Genomic DNA, 14,370 nt, shown 5'->3' with positions numbered 1-14,370 from the left:
ATCAGAGTCTCAATGTTTTACATCTCAGGCCTCTGAGATGGAGAAATGTTACTTCAGACAGCTGCAGTCTGCCAGCAATAACAATCTGAAGTGCTGGCTGTACTGTGGCTGTATTTATACTGTTTCTAGACTCATTAAGGGTGAAGAGAGATCCTTTATCTCCTCTTTCTTATCCATTAAGAGGGATACCTTTTATTCCCTTTGTCTGATATGATGTGCAGTGCAGAAATGGCTTACTAGCAGCTGCTCAGCTCTTTATGTCCATATATGGGCGTCCTTTCCTTTCAGTCCACTTTGCTTAAAGTATAAACACTTATTTCTGAGTTACATGATCACGTTATATACATAATTTGTATACCATCCTCTTCGTTAGGACAATACACATTAAATGAGACTACTTAGAAATCTGTAGCACATTTAACTATATAACTCATAAAACACAATTATAGCTTACATTGTCACTTGCAAATGTCTTTGTTTACAGTAGTCAGTAGCATAGCCTTTAGTGAGATTACAGAAGAGCAAGAAAGCATATTACTCATATCTTTGAGAGAACTGTAATGCCTTTAAGCTATAATAAGTACAGTCTCAGCTATTAATGTACTCTTAGTACATTAAGATATCTTAAGACCTTGAGAAGGACAAAAGTGTCCGGCTTTTGTGATTCTGACATCTGGCAGCTGAGTCAGAAAGGTGATTTTGGTCACATCTTATTGATAGATAAGGAAAGGTGCTCTGCTTTGCCCCCTCAAGGACAAGGACTAGAGCGACTTTATTAGGTAGCTCTTGATAGAGCTGACCTTGAGAGTATTCCATCAGCCTGTCAGCATTACACAGACTTTCATTATACATTATACAAACCTCTGCAGTGTTTCAGTTTACATGTTGTATTCAAGCTCTATATGGAATTACATGGAATTAATTCTGCACATGTTCACAAAATACCATAATTATGTCAAAGACTGTGACAGGGTTGCCAACCTCCAGATACTAGCTGGAGATCTCCTGCTATTACAACTGATCTCCAGCTGATAGAGATCAGTTCACCTGGAGAAAATGGCCGCTTTTGCAATTGGACTCTATGGCATTGATGACCTCCACAAAACCCTACCCTCCTCAGGCTCCGCCCCAAAAACCTCCAGCCCGTGGCAACCCTATCTAACCCATATATAATCAAGCATGGCTAAAGCCTTCTCAGATAAAATTCAAAGCTCAGTCCAAAACCCTTAACAGTAAGAACGCAGGCAATTAGAATTGTGTGTGAAACTTACAATCACCAATATGATTTTTTTTTAAAAAAATTGTCTCTTCAAATCCTCTGTCAAAAGCTGAGATACTGAAAGTGCCAGAGCCTATGCTTGGTTTGTATGTTTGTAACCCGTTTGTGTGTGTGTAAAGTGCCGTCAAGTCGCAGCCGACTTATGGCGACCCCTTTTTGGGGTTTTCATAGCAAGAGACTAACAGAGGCGGTTTGCCAATGGCTTCCTCTGCACAGCAACCCTGGTGTTCCTTGGTGGTCTCCCATCCAAATGCTAACCAGGGCTGACCCTGCTTAGCTTCTGAGATCTGATGAGATCAGGCTAGCCTGGGCCATCCAGGTCAGGGCGTAACCCGCTTACAAGAGGTGATTGTGTCATGATCTAGTTTCAGAGGGTAGCCATGTTGGTCTGCGGTAGAACAGCTAGATTAGAGTCCAGTAGCAGCTCAGAGACTGACATGTTTTCTGGAGTATGAGCTTTTGAGAGTCAAAGCTCCTTTCATCAGATACAAGTTGGAAAGGCAGGGTTGCCAACCTCCAGGTACTGGAGATCTCCTGCTATTACAACTGATCTCCAGCTGATAGAGATCAGTTCGCCAGGACAAAATGGCTGCTTTGGCAATTGGACTCTATGGCATGGAAGCCCCTCCCCTCCCCAAACCCCTCCCTCCTCAGGCTCAACCTCAAAAACCTCCCGCCGGTGGCATTAGAGGGACCTGGCAACCCTATGGAAAGGAGATCCCTGAATCCTTATAGCACAGTCTGTTTGGAGGGGTGTTGCAAAGAAAGGAGTCAGGATGCAGAGGTACAATTCTAAATGTAATCAGCTTGATTAGAGCAGGGGAGAAGTCTTCCAGGGAAAACATAGTGGTAACTGTATATTTTTCCTCTGCAGGGCCAGTCACCATATGGAGGTGTGGTGGTGGTTTGTTTTGGGAAAACAGGAAAATTTCATACTTGTAGACCTGCTCTGAAACACTATAGTTTTTGTGCAAGGAGTCATTTTATGATTGGCACCACCCACTGAACGGCTATTTTGCAACTGGCAACTCCGAAGTCTCTTGAAAAAAAAATTAATTAGCTCCCTGAAACACAAAGTCTGCCCTTCCCTGGTCTATTTAAGGTCAAGGTCCTCTGTGCAAGCACCGGGTCATTCCTGACCCATGGGGTGACATCACATCCCGACGTTGCCAAGGCAGACTTTATTTGCGGGGTGATTTGCCAATGCCTTCCCCAGTCATCTTCCCTTTACCCCCAGCAAGCTGGGTACTCATTTCACCAACCTTGGAAGGATGGAAGGCTGAGTCAACCTTGAGCCAGCTACCTGAAACCAACTTCTGTCGGTATCAAACTCAGGTCGTGAGCAGAGCTTTTGACTGCAGTACTGCAGCTTATCACTCTGCGCCATGGGGCTCCTAAGTCTGGTCTATTTAGCCAGTACTTTATGTTTTGACTGGTGGACATTTCCCACTCTTACTATTCAAGAGTCTATTTGTACTGCTACTAGGCCCATTTCCCCACAGTCAGGGAAACATCTGGATTTTAACCCACAACATCAAGGGCAAAAGTCAGCAAGCATATGTTGCCTACACTTCTGGCTCCCTTCAGACATAATGTGCAACCGTGGTTTAATTAAGCTAACTATGGTAAGTGTGATTGTTTGAACTTTACTAACTTATGGTTAGTTAGGGTCCAGCCAAGACCTGAGGTTTTGAAGTCAGTTTATTAATCATTGTGTTTCTTAACTGCATTTTATGTGACACAGGAACTGATATCTTGGCTCATTCCCTGGTGCCCCCCGCTCACACTTCCCAGATACTGGACATCTGGCCAGAGTGACAGAAATGAAGCCAGCATTTTGCAAATGACGTGTGTTTGTAAAGTGCCTTCAAGTAACAGCCAACTTATGGTGACCTCAGCAAAGGGCTTTCAAGGCAAGTGAGCAGAGGTGGTTTGCCATTGCCTTCCTCTGCAGAGTCTTTCTCAGTCGTCTGCCTTCCAAGTACTGACCCTGCTTAGCTTCTGAGATCTGACAAGATTTGGCTATGTCATGGTTCCTTCCTTTGCAAATGATACCAGGATTTAAATGGTTATTTGTGAGCTGAATCCTGGTTTCCCAAACTAACCACAGCAGAAATAAACCATACTCATACATTAAGTCTCAGCTTTACTACTGAGTCGTGTTTTTGTAGTGGGCAAAAATTACCAGTTCTGTAGGTGTAGGGGAAATTTGGTATCGATCATGTATTTAGAATCCTCCTATGCTCATTCATTAATTAAAGGCCTGAAGCTTTGGATTTCCCTCCTGTCATCTGCTACCCAGCCTCCTCACCTGCTCTCCGATTGTCATCCAGGCAGCTGAGGGTCATTTTTAATTCTCGACTTGTTGTCAGTTTTTAAATGCAAAATTTTTCTAATGCGAGGAAGATGTCGTAAAAATTTTTAGGCGCCATCCCTTTCTGTATTTGTTTTTAGATTTGTCTAGATTTGTTTGCCCTGACCTTGATAGCCTGATCTCATCAGATCTCAGAAGCTAAGCAGGGTCAGCCCTGGTTAGTATTTGGAGGGGAGACCACCAAGGAATACCAGGGTTGCTGTGCAGAGGAAGGCACTGGCAAACCACCTCTGTTAGTCTCTTGCCATGAAAACCCCAAAAGGGGTCGCCATAAGTCGGCTGCGACTTGACGGCACTTTACACACACACACAGAGATTTGTGTATTGACGTATTAGATCCCAGATTTTATTGCTGTCTATATATTTATGAATTAATTGTTGAATCTTGTATTCACTTATGTGTGAGTTGCCCTGAGCCATGCCTAGGTGGGGGGAGGACTAGATGTAAATATGATAAAATAAATACTGAGCAGAATATCTTTTAAAAATTCTTTTAAAGAGGGGGTCACATGTGAACAATACTTTGGGGAGGAATCAAATTCTGACTATGCAGGACAGGATAAATGCTATATTTTGATTATAATAATGGAAAGTTAACCATATTACTCTGTGCTTGCCATAATTAGCTCTGTCTTTGCACAGTGCTTTGACTTTCACCTTTTGTTGTGCTGATTGAAATCTTTTATCATGGAACACCAGATGGATTACAGTGCAATCAAGTTGCAAACATATTCAGAGTGGACTGGTATCCACTGTGCTGTTCAGCAGTAATTGGCACCCTTGTGGACATTCCCTGCTGGAAATGAAACCAACATGGCTACATTAACTCTTATCAGTTTTGAAGGGGAATACATCTGGTACTTCCAGCTGCCCTCTTTTGTAGCATTCTAGATGTGAGGAGTCACAGTCAACTTGTTCTGCCTCTCTTCTGAGTAAATAGCACAACCATTTTTTTAAATCCAGTTTGATTGTGCTGTCAAAAACATTTTTAAAGGCCATCCATCAACCAAGGGAATAAGATGTTACGTTAATTATGAGATCTTCTAGGTCAGCGGTCCCCAACCCGTTTGAGCTTGTGGCCATCTTTAGATTTTTGAGGCAGGGTGGCAGAATTTTGAGGCACTACAAAATGGCTGTCACAGGAGGCTGAGCCAAACACATATACAGACACAAGAGGAAGCGGGAATGGGGAAGATAAACACACATACATAGAAGATGACCAAGAAGGGAAAGGAAGGATAAAACACACACACAAAGAAAAACACACATACATTCAGATGTCTACTAAGAGGGGAAAGGGAGGACAAAGTACACTCATGCAAAAGAAGATGACTAGGAAGAAGATAAAACACACAAGCATCCCAGGGCGTGGAGAACCCTTCTCTAGTGAGCAGTGAGGAGGATCCAGGCGAAAAGACCCTTTATTTATATGAAAGCAGCCAGTCACTGGTCCTGCCTTCACAATGGCCCCACCAACTTTCCTGAAGCGCATGTCGGGCATCTGGGGAAGTACCTGTGGGTGACACGGTGCCCATGGGTGTCACGTTAGGGAACCCTGTTCTAAGATCTCATAATGCTGATTTCCCTTTAAAAATATGTACCTGAAATCCCATTGTAAAAATATGACAACTGTGGCTAATGAATTCTTTGGATCCCACAGAGGGTTCTGTAGATGGAAGGGGTTTCCAACTGTCAGTGGACTACAACTTCCTTGCATCCCCTTCCTGCTGCAGCCCAAAATGCCCCCCTGAATTGCTGCTTCTGGGTAGCAGAGGATCCCCAGGAACAGCAGGAGGAGGAGTTGGAGGTCTGCTGTAGGAGAGAGGAATTAGCAAATTTTTCACCCCTAAAACACAGCTCCTCAGTTTATCCAGACAAATCCAAACAAAATTCAATCTTTGTTTTCTTTCCCCCACCCTAGAAGAATAGAAATAGGGTGAAAGCCAGATTCTTTCTTATCTAATACCATCTGTATTCAATACTACCTTCTGTACTCAAAGCTGTCATTTTCTGGGGGAACATGTACATCTATAAATATTTTAATTGTTGCTCTGTTGAAATAGACATTGTCATTGCAGAATCTTTGAACTGTGTGTCACAGGGATGCATAATCTAGAATCCTTTCTGTGTGGACATACACTAGAAGCTAATGAGTTTGGATGAAAAGTATACTGCCTCAGAATATGATCATTATATTCACAAATCAAGGTACAACTTGAGCAGCAAATTACATGTAATACAGAAATGCATATAATGCAGCCCTGACAGGCACTCTGGCCAACAAACTCTGGGTGTTTTTTTAAGAACAAAAGACACATTTTGAGAACAAAAGCTATTTTAATCACTTCCATACTTATGAAAAGAGATACATGAAACACTACAAAATAATGGAATGAACCTCAAAAAAAAGAAAAGAAAAGAAAAGAAAAGAAAGAAGGCAACAAACTATTCACATCACACAGAAACCATCAAGCAGTTGAATAGAAGTACAAATTATAAAGCAAAATATGTGTTAAAGTTGTGAATTAATATATGGGATCAAACATTACAGTTACACATACTGGGATCTTACCAGCTGCATGGAGAGCCTCCTAATACATGTGGCTGTCATGTTGGTATGTTGTGTGAGTAGAGGCATTGCATGTGTGAGTAGAGGCTTGTACTGCTCTGGTACATGTGAACTGACCACTGGATTTTTCAGGGTTCATACTAACATGTACCAAGGTTGTATGCACATGTTAAATACATGTGTCGCCCCTGTTCACACAAGCTAGAATGAATAGCAGTAGTTCAATATATTTATCAGGGCCAAAAGTACACTTCTTATGTTAATTTACAACACTGTTTTGTCAATGCACAAGAATTCTGATGTGAAAAAATATACAGAAAAATAATGAATTAAAAAATAAATAAAAGTGCTTTCCAAAAAGTTTATGACACAGTAACACAAATTGATTCTACACTAGCTGTGTAGTCTACAATTGCTATTTCTGTTTATTCAATTTTTATTTTAAAAAATCTAGATGATGTCAAAGTCAGCCTGTTGTATTCCAGTGTTTTCTGTGTTGTTTTCCCATCCTTTTCTGATCTCAGACTGTTCCATGTAAACTGTGTAAGTGCTATTGAAGCTTCCCAGGGCTACCGCCCCTTTCAATTTTTGCCCCTTTCTTCTCCTAGCTTAATTAATTACATACTGTTCTCTCCAGAATTCATGAATCAATTGTAAATTATTAGCTCTAGTTTCCCAAGGTAGGTGATGTTTGTCATAATCTGGAGATGTAAGGTGCTCTGAAGCTCACGAGGGAGTTCCTGGGGCCCTGACAGCCACTTGTGCTCCCAGGGAATAGAGCCATCAGATGCACCAAGTGGTTGGCAAGAGCAGAGGAGAGGTTTGCTTCTGCAGAGAGATAACCTTATGCTCTACCTCCCAGGAAGGGCAAGATGGAGAGCTGTTGTAAAACATGATCTGGGTATTGATATGTGCAGAACATGTTCCCTTGGTTGATTGGGAGATCAAGATTCACCTTCTGATGTAATGTATACAAGCAACCTCAAGGAGTGAGTTTCTGCTTTGCATGTGTTTTTTTTAGTTTTGGTCCTTCAGGGCTCTTGTATGTGTGTGGGTTGCTGAGGGAGCTGATTGAGATGCCAACTAAAAGAAGGCCAAGCTAGAAAGAGAGAGTCAGAAACGTTTTCCTGTTTAAGAGAGCAAACTGTGTTTCAAACTCCACCTTGGGTGCCTTGGCCTTTCGCTCCTACACAATCACAAGGGAAGGGCTAAAGTAATTGGGAAACTGTGCTCTTTGTACTTGCTCAGAGGCAGCCTTTATTTTGGGTTGCCAGGTCCCTCTTTGGCACCTGTGGGAGATTTTGGAGGTGGAGCCTGAGGAGGGTGGGGTTTGGGAGGGGAGGACTTCAATGCTATAGAGTCCAATTGCCAAAGCTGCTATTTTCTCCAGGTGAACTGATCTCTATCAGCTGGAGATCAGTTGTAATAGCAGGAGATCTCCAGCTAGTATCTAGAGGTTGGCAACCCTACTTTACCTAGTGTTCCCCAAGTCACTGGTAATGGGGGAGGTTGGATTTAACTTGGGGTGGTGGCATACTTTACATGCACATGAGCACTCTACACGCATACAAACACATATAGACCCAGGACAGGTTTATGACAGTGTTTAAATACTTTTTGGCTCTTTGTAATCAATCAAAGCCACTGCTCATTTTTATGATCATTATTTTGTGCTTGAACTGTTATGATAATTTACAATAAAAATGTAAAAATTAGCCATGATTTTGGCTGGCTTCAGAGTAAATAGTATTTAAGTCTCCATCTTCCTAAGACAGGGGTGGGGAACCTTTTTTCTGCCAAGGGACATTTGGATATTTATAACATCATTAGCGGGCCGCACATTCTGGCCCTGCCCCCTTTAACCCCTCCATTGTCGCCACTTCTGCCCCCAGCCCTCTTGTAGTGCAGAGGAAATACGTTTCTCCACAGCCCAGGTGGGAAAGGGTTAACATAGTTTCTTGGGTGGTCCTAGCAGCTCCATAGCTAATGACTCTTCTGCAAGAGGGAAAGAAGATTCCTTTTCTCGGCAAAACAAACATCCACCTTGAATAGAGGCTATTCCTGGCCGCGGGAGAGGGTGGATCGCCAGTCTTAGATCCTTAGAGCTAGAGATCTGCCAGGACCCACGAAGGGCCAGACCAAATGATTTCGCGGGCCTTAGACGGCCCCCGGGCCTGACGTTCCCCACCCCTGTCCTAAGAGAACCGAAACCAATAATTAGTCATTAAGTCATAAATGTCCCAAGACAATCAGCTGTTTGAAAGAGAAGAGGAAGTCATGACTTTGACTGAACAAAAAGGAACAAAAGGAAAATTGGGGAGGGAAGTGGGACCTTTGCTGAATGGGACATTTTTGAGGAGAGAAATATAGTAGGATTTTGCCTGGGTGTGTGTGGATTTTTATGGGGATTGTGCATCTGTATTACGTGCTGTGTGGACCTCCCTTTATTGTTTGTAGCCAAATACGGAAAAGATAAGTGTAGAACTATCCTTAATCTTTATAGTCCTTTTGCTGCTCCACTATAATACCAGTGTTCTTCTACAGTTTATCTGTAAGATGCAAGTACTAGTAGTTGTAGAAGAGTTCTTCGGTGTAGTTCCTGAAATATGGCTTTTAAGACAATCAGCCATTATCACATTTTTATTTGCTGAATTTCTTGTTACGTGAAATGAGTTTGCTGAGACCACATATGTGCCGGAACTAATCCACATCAACTCTATTACAGTAAAATTGGGATGAGTCCTTCAAAATAAGAGAGGATGAATTTTGTGGCCCATAGTGGTGGAACAGCTTAAATTTGCAAGTCCTACTGCTGTAATTACATTTGAAATTTTCTCTCTCTTGCAGATCATTGCATTTGATGAATTAAAGACAGACTTCAAGAGCCCCATAGACCAGTGTAACCCAGCACATGCGGTATGTTCTGTTCTGATATTTTGCAGTAGCTATGTTTTGATAAAAATGCGAAGATGTCAGATCTGATTTTTGAATAAGGATTTAGGATTGCCTAAAATTGACATGAAAACTCATTTTAATGTGAGGGATTTATGTGGTAATTCTTGGTACAATTATCTCTGATTCAGAAACAATGGAATGGAAAAGTAGAAACTAAGAGCTGTTTCACACAACCCAAAATTAACTCTGCTTGCAAGTCAAGCTCAATGCATACCATAAACAGCTGGTCACACTGAAACCATCAGCCATTTATTCTGCCTCTCTGTTACAAGGATGTGTTTTTATGGGTAATGATGTGAATGAAAAAACATTTTGGATGTACCAATTAGTCCTAATGATTTCTCAAGTTGGTATTGTATCTTCATTGTTCTACCATTATGAACCTAATAAAACAAGCCAGGATTTGTGGGCATGTGGCAAATCAGTGAATATACAAAGCTGCTTTATACTAGTATTGGTCCAATTGGGCCATGATGTACTCTGTCCGTCGTTGGCTCTCCAAGGTTTCAGACCGAGGTCCATCTACCATGGTACCAGAGATTCTTTTAACTGAGGATTGCAAGGGCAGAGTCTGGAATCTTCTACATGCAAAGCATGTGTTCTACCATTAGGCTACAGCCCCTACCCAATGTGTGTGCAATTGAGGAAGTTATATATTGAGGAAGTTATACATATAATATAAATTTATATGTGTGTGTGCGCGATTGAGATAGATAGGTATATATATGGAGGATAATGTAGCTCAGTGGAGATAAAAGTGAGCAACGTATTTGCAAGGGGGGGAGGTAGTTGTGAATTTCCTGCATTGTACAGGGGGTTGAACTAGATGACCCTGGTGTTCCGTTCCAACTCTGTGATTCTGAGTACAGGCTTTGCTGAAGCCTCTGCCATAGAGCATGTTTGTCATGGAAAAATAGCTGTGTGAAACAGCCCACAGGTGACTCAAAGTAAGCAATTTCCTATATGATTGCTCTGCAGTAATGTGTGACTCAGAAACTGATTTGTAGTTTTTGTCCCGTTTGATCCTGATAACCACTCTGCTGTTTCCAGGTAGGAACGCAGAACTCAGTACCCTATTGATGCCTACCTATAGCCAGCCTAATATGTTAGGGAGTAATTTCCCCCCTTCAAATGTTTCAAGTTCGGTAGCAAAGAACATGTCTTTTCCAAGGCTGCATTACCATGCAGGCTGACCACTCAAGAGTGGTGCTGATAATAGTTAGGTGTTAGTGTACCATCTTGCCTAGAGAAGCAGACAGAACTCTCTCGATGTAAGAGGGAGATAGGTGTTGTAGAAAATCAATTAAACTTGCCTCAAAATTGAAAAAATGCGGCCCTGATGTAGTAGCTGATCTATTGCATGGCTAACAGGCGCAACATCCACATTTATCTAAATGGAACCTGAAGGAGGAAGAGGTCACAGCATCTCTGAAAACCAGTGGCGCAAGCTGAGTAGTGAAATGAATACATGAAAATCACACAAGGCAAGAGATAGTGTCTGCCAAGTGTAGCTGGAGTTTGAACAAATTGGAGCACTGGAAGAGGCATTCTCAGACCTGGTAGGAAAAGTCCAGGTCTCCACACAGAATGTACCACTCTGAGTTTCACAACAGCAGCAATTTTCTGGCTGCACAAGGCTGGTCAGCATCTATGTGTCTGACCCAGAGGTCCTTGACTGCTGCCACCACCTCAGAGTGACTGCATGCAACAGGGAGGGCCCCCTCTTCCTCTAGGTTGTGAAGTCTTCTTCCTACATACCAGACTAAAAATCACGCTGACTAAAAAATCAGATGTAGATAACTCCATTAACTTCAAACACACAGCTACATATTTAGAGTGGCATAAAGTGAAGGCATTGCTTGTTGCATTTATCTGATGGGGAAAAAATGCCCAATTAGAAATGTGTTATGATGCAGTAAAAGCTGGGTGTTTGGTTTTGTTTGCTTGCTGTTTAAATACCTTGACAGAATTTTTTTTGCATTCATTTAATGTGGCCCTGTATATATCAAGTGTGGCCCACATAGATACATAATCAGGTTTTGACAAAGCTAGACCTGGTGTTCCAGACGTTGTCCTTGGGGTGACCTGGTGTCATGCAGCAGACCCTGCCTTATCCCTTGCCTACAAACCCACAATACTTCTTACCCATCTAGAAACATTTGGCCCTGGCCCCAGCCTGGTAGAATAATCTTCCTAGTGACATCAGGGCCCTGCGGGACTTTAAGGAGTTCTGCAGGGCCTGCAAACCGGAGCTATTCCGCCAGGCCTATAACTGAGGGCAGCCATGAGTTTATCCATCATTACTGGCCTCCCCATCCTTCCCCCCCCCCATATGTACACTCTTAACATCTGTGGGGTTTGACCTGCCATGATCCAGTTACACTGTGGTGCAGGACTTGTTTTAAGGCCATCTGGTTTATGGTTTTAATATGAGTTTTAAATTAATCTTCCATAGTTTTATGAATTTTAAAGGTTGTTACCCACCCTGAGCCTGGCCTTGGTTAGGAATTAATCTTCCATAGTTTTATGAATTTTAAAGGTTGTTACCCACCCTGAGCCTGGCCTTGGTTAGGAATGAGGGAGGGCTATAAATTTGAATAATAAATAAACAGCTGATGAGTCAATAAACAGGTGATCTCCCAGTACAGTTGAGTCAACTGTGCTGGGAGATGGGCTTTACGTTGTGACTTAACACATCTAGAGAGGATCATCTAAACCCCAGGAAAATTCTTAATAATCTATTCCTTTAGCTGTTACGGAGAATTGGTGCCAACATGAGCATTTCCCTGGGCCCCAGAGTAAAGATCATATACTCAGCCTTCAGTCCTAACCCCAGCTTCTATGGCAGATCATGGCTCTGTGTTCATGGTTTCACAAAATGGCGGTGACACCCCTGAATACAACTGGCCCAGTGCTCAAATGTGCCCCTGAAGATTCCAGTGCACACAAGTAACTCTGAATGAGGAAGTGCTACCCCATTCAGTTTAATGCTGGGGAGAGTTTCATGCACATAATGCCTTTCTAATGATTGAAGCAAATGGATCAGCCCCACAAAACTACATGTTGGACTGCCTGATGCTCATTGTACCCCAGTGAATCCTTGCATAGGTCTTTGCAAATGATTTATCCCACTCAAAAGCAGTCCAAAGTTACTTCGGATGCAACCCCTAGAGTCAGGTGCTAATTCTAAAGATTTGGTTCTCTGATCTCTTTTGTACCACAGCAGAAATGAGAATGAATACCAGCTTTGAGAAATGATATAGCATAGATTGATCGATGCTATGGGAAGTTGCTAGGTCAAACTCACTCTTTGCCTTTAGACAAGCTGCTCTCTCAGCCTCTGTCTTGTCTGCCGTATGAAGATGGAGATGTGGGTCTACCATATAGGGTAGAAATACTTAGTATTACTTTAATGAAAGTTCTGTGTTTAGGGATAAATCTGCTCCAGTGGCTGGCTACTAACTTCTAAAATAGTGAATACAAATTGGTACTATTCATTACGAATGAAATTCAGCCAAAATCAATTGAAGGCCACCTAAACTGGAGTCATTACATTTGTGAAGTGTTTTCCTTCATTTACAACAGTCTCTAATATTCCATACCATCTCCCCACCCTTTCCTCCTTTTTTTCCCTTTGACAGAGAGAGCGATTGAGAAATATTGAACGGATTTGCTTTCTTTTGAGAAAGGTAAGGGTTAACCTGTGCTGGTTGCATATTATTGGAAGGGATCTGACCCAACACATTTGTACTAATAGAAAGAACAGCTAACTGTCTTAAGATTTGATTGATTTGAGGGAGGAGGTGGTAACAACAGAGCTGAAATTGAAACTGAGGTGACTTTTGAGGAAAAGGAAGCTAATTAGAAGGAATACCCTGAAAAGAAGGAATACCCATCAGTCAGTAATACCCTGAAAAGAAATAAACATTTCAGAACACTAATAACCTTCATTTTAATAACCTCACTTCTGAATGCAGTGGAAGACCTTTAGATGCATAATATATGTCCGACATGAGGTCTAATACCTTTGTGACCAAGCTTCTTTCTAAGCACACAGTTTACATAACGATAGTGGCAATTCTTTCATTATGGATTTGGACTTTCAACTGTTTTGCCAGCAATGAATAATTTGGTGTTATATCTCTAGGAATCTTTACAGTTCAGTCTGCTGTAGCTCAGGACACATCCAGGGCTCCAGAACTTTGTCAGGTCCCCAAACTTCGAGCCACGGCCCAAGCCTCAGTTTAAATAGAACAGGTACCTGTGAAACATTCAACGAGCTCCACTTGGTCAGCAGCTTGTGGTACCTTAAAGGGCCAGGTGATATAAATCAGGCAGCAACACCAGTGACTACCAGGGGACTCCAACTCTGCCAGCATGGTGTAGTGGTTAAGAATGGTGGTTTGGAGCAGTGGACTCTGATCTGGAGAACCGGGTTTGATTCCCCACTCCTCCACACAAGCGGCAGAGGCTAATCTGGTGAACTGGATTTGTTTTCCCACTCCTACACATGAAGCCAGCTGGGTGACCTTGGGCTAGCCCAACTCTCTCAGCCACATCTACCTCACAGGGTGTCTGCTGTGGGGAGGGGAAGGTGATTGTAAGCCGGTTTGATTCTTCCTTAACTGGTAGAGAAAGTCGGCATATAAAAACCAACTATTCTTCTTCTCCTCTCCTGCCTAGTACTAAATTATAAACAAAGCATCCTATTATATACACATGTTAACATGGCTCTATTAGTCTTCTTGGAATACTTTGCAGTCTGCTTAACCTATGCTTCCCTGACTCATTCATTGCTTGGACTAATGCTGTAGTCTTGGTGAATCTGCAAAGTATTCAGTACTCTTTTCTTGACAATTTTCTGGGTTTTTAAAATGAATGTACATTTCCTCATTTTCATATTTCTGGAACATATTGAATATGTCTCCTATTAGATCACAAAATAGGACCATTAGACACTATCACTTCATATGAATGTGGATGTAAATCCTACTACTTGTGCCATTTGCCCAGCCTGAATACGTCATTTATTGCTTCTGCAGCTGCAGTTCTTTGTGACCCTTTATCTTACCAGCTACCTTGTGTGTGTGTGTGTGTGTGTGTGTGTGTGTGTGTGTGTTAAGAGCCATCAAGGTGCTTCCAACTTATGGCGATCCTATGAATTAAAGTCCTCAAATGTCTTATTGTTAACTG

At 42.2% G+C, this 14,370-nt stretch overlaps 1 protein-coding gene across 1 annotated transcript in view; it reads left to right on the top strand.

Moving 5' to 3' along the window:
* Positions 1–14,370, top strand: part of CNIH3 (cornichon family AMPA receptor auxiliary protein 3) — a 98,628-nt gene that overhangs the window by 34,770 nt on the left and 49,488 nt on the right. Inside the window, exons 2-3 of the mRNA XM_056853289.1 lie at positions 9,070–9,138; positions 12,819–12,866. Of these exons, the coding sequence (XP_056709267.1) occupies positions 9,070–9,138; positions 12,819–12,866 (117 nt within the window). The remainder of the gene's footprint in view (positions 1–9,069; positions 9,139–12,818; positions 12,867–14,370) is intronic.

Source organism: Euleptes europaea, chromosome 7 (genome assembly GCF_029931775.1).
Source record: "Euleptes europaea isolate rEulEur1 chromosome 7, rEulEur1.hap1, whole genome shotgun sequence".
Taxonomy (NCBI): domain Eukaryota; kingdom Metazoa; phylum Chordata; class Lepidosauria; order Squamata; family Sphaerodactylidae; genus Euleptes; species Euleptes europaea.
The sequence above is the reverse complement of the archived record's forward strand: the minus strand, read 5'-3'. Positions and strand labels throughout refer to the sequence as shown.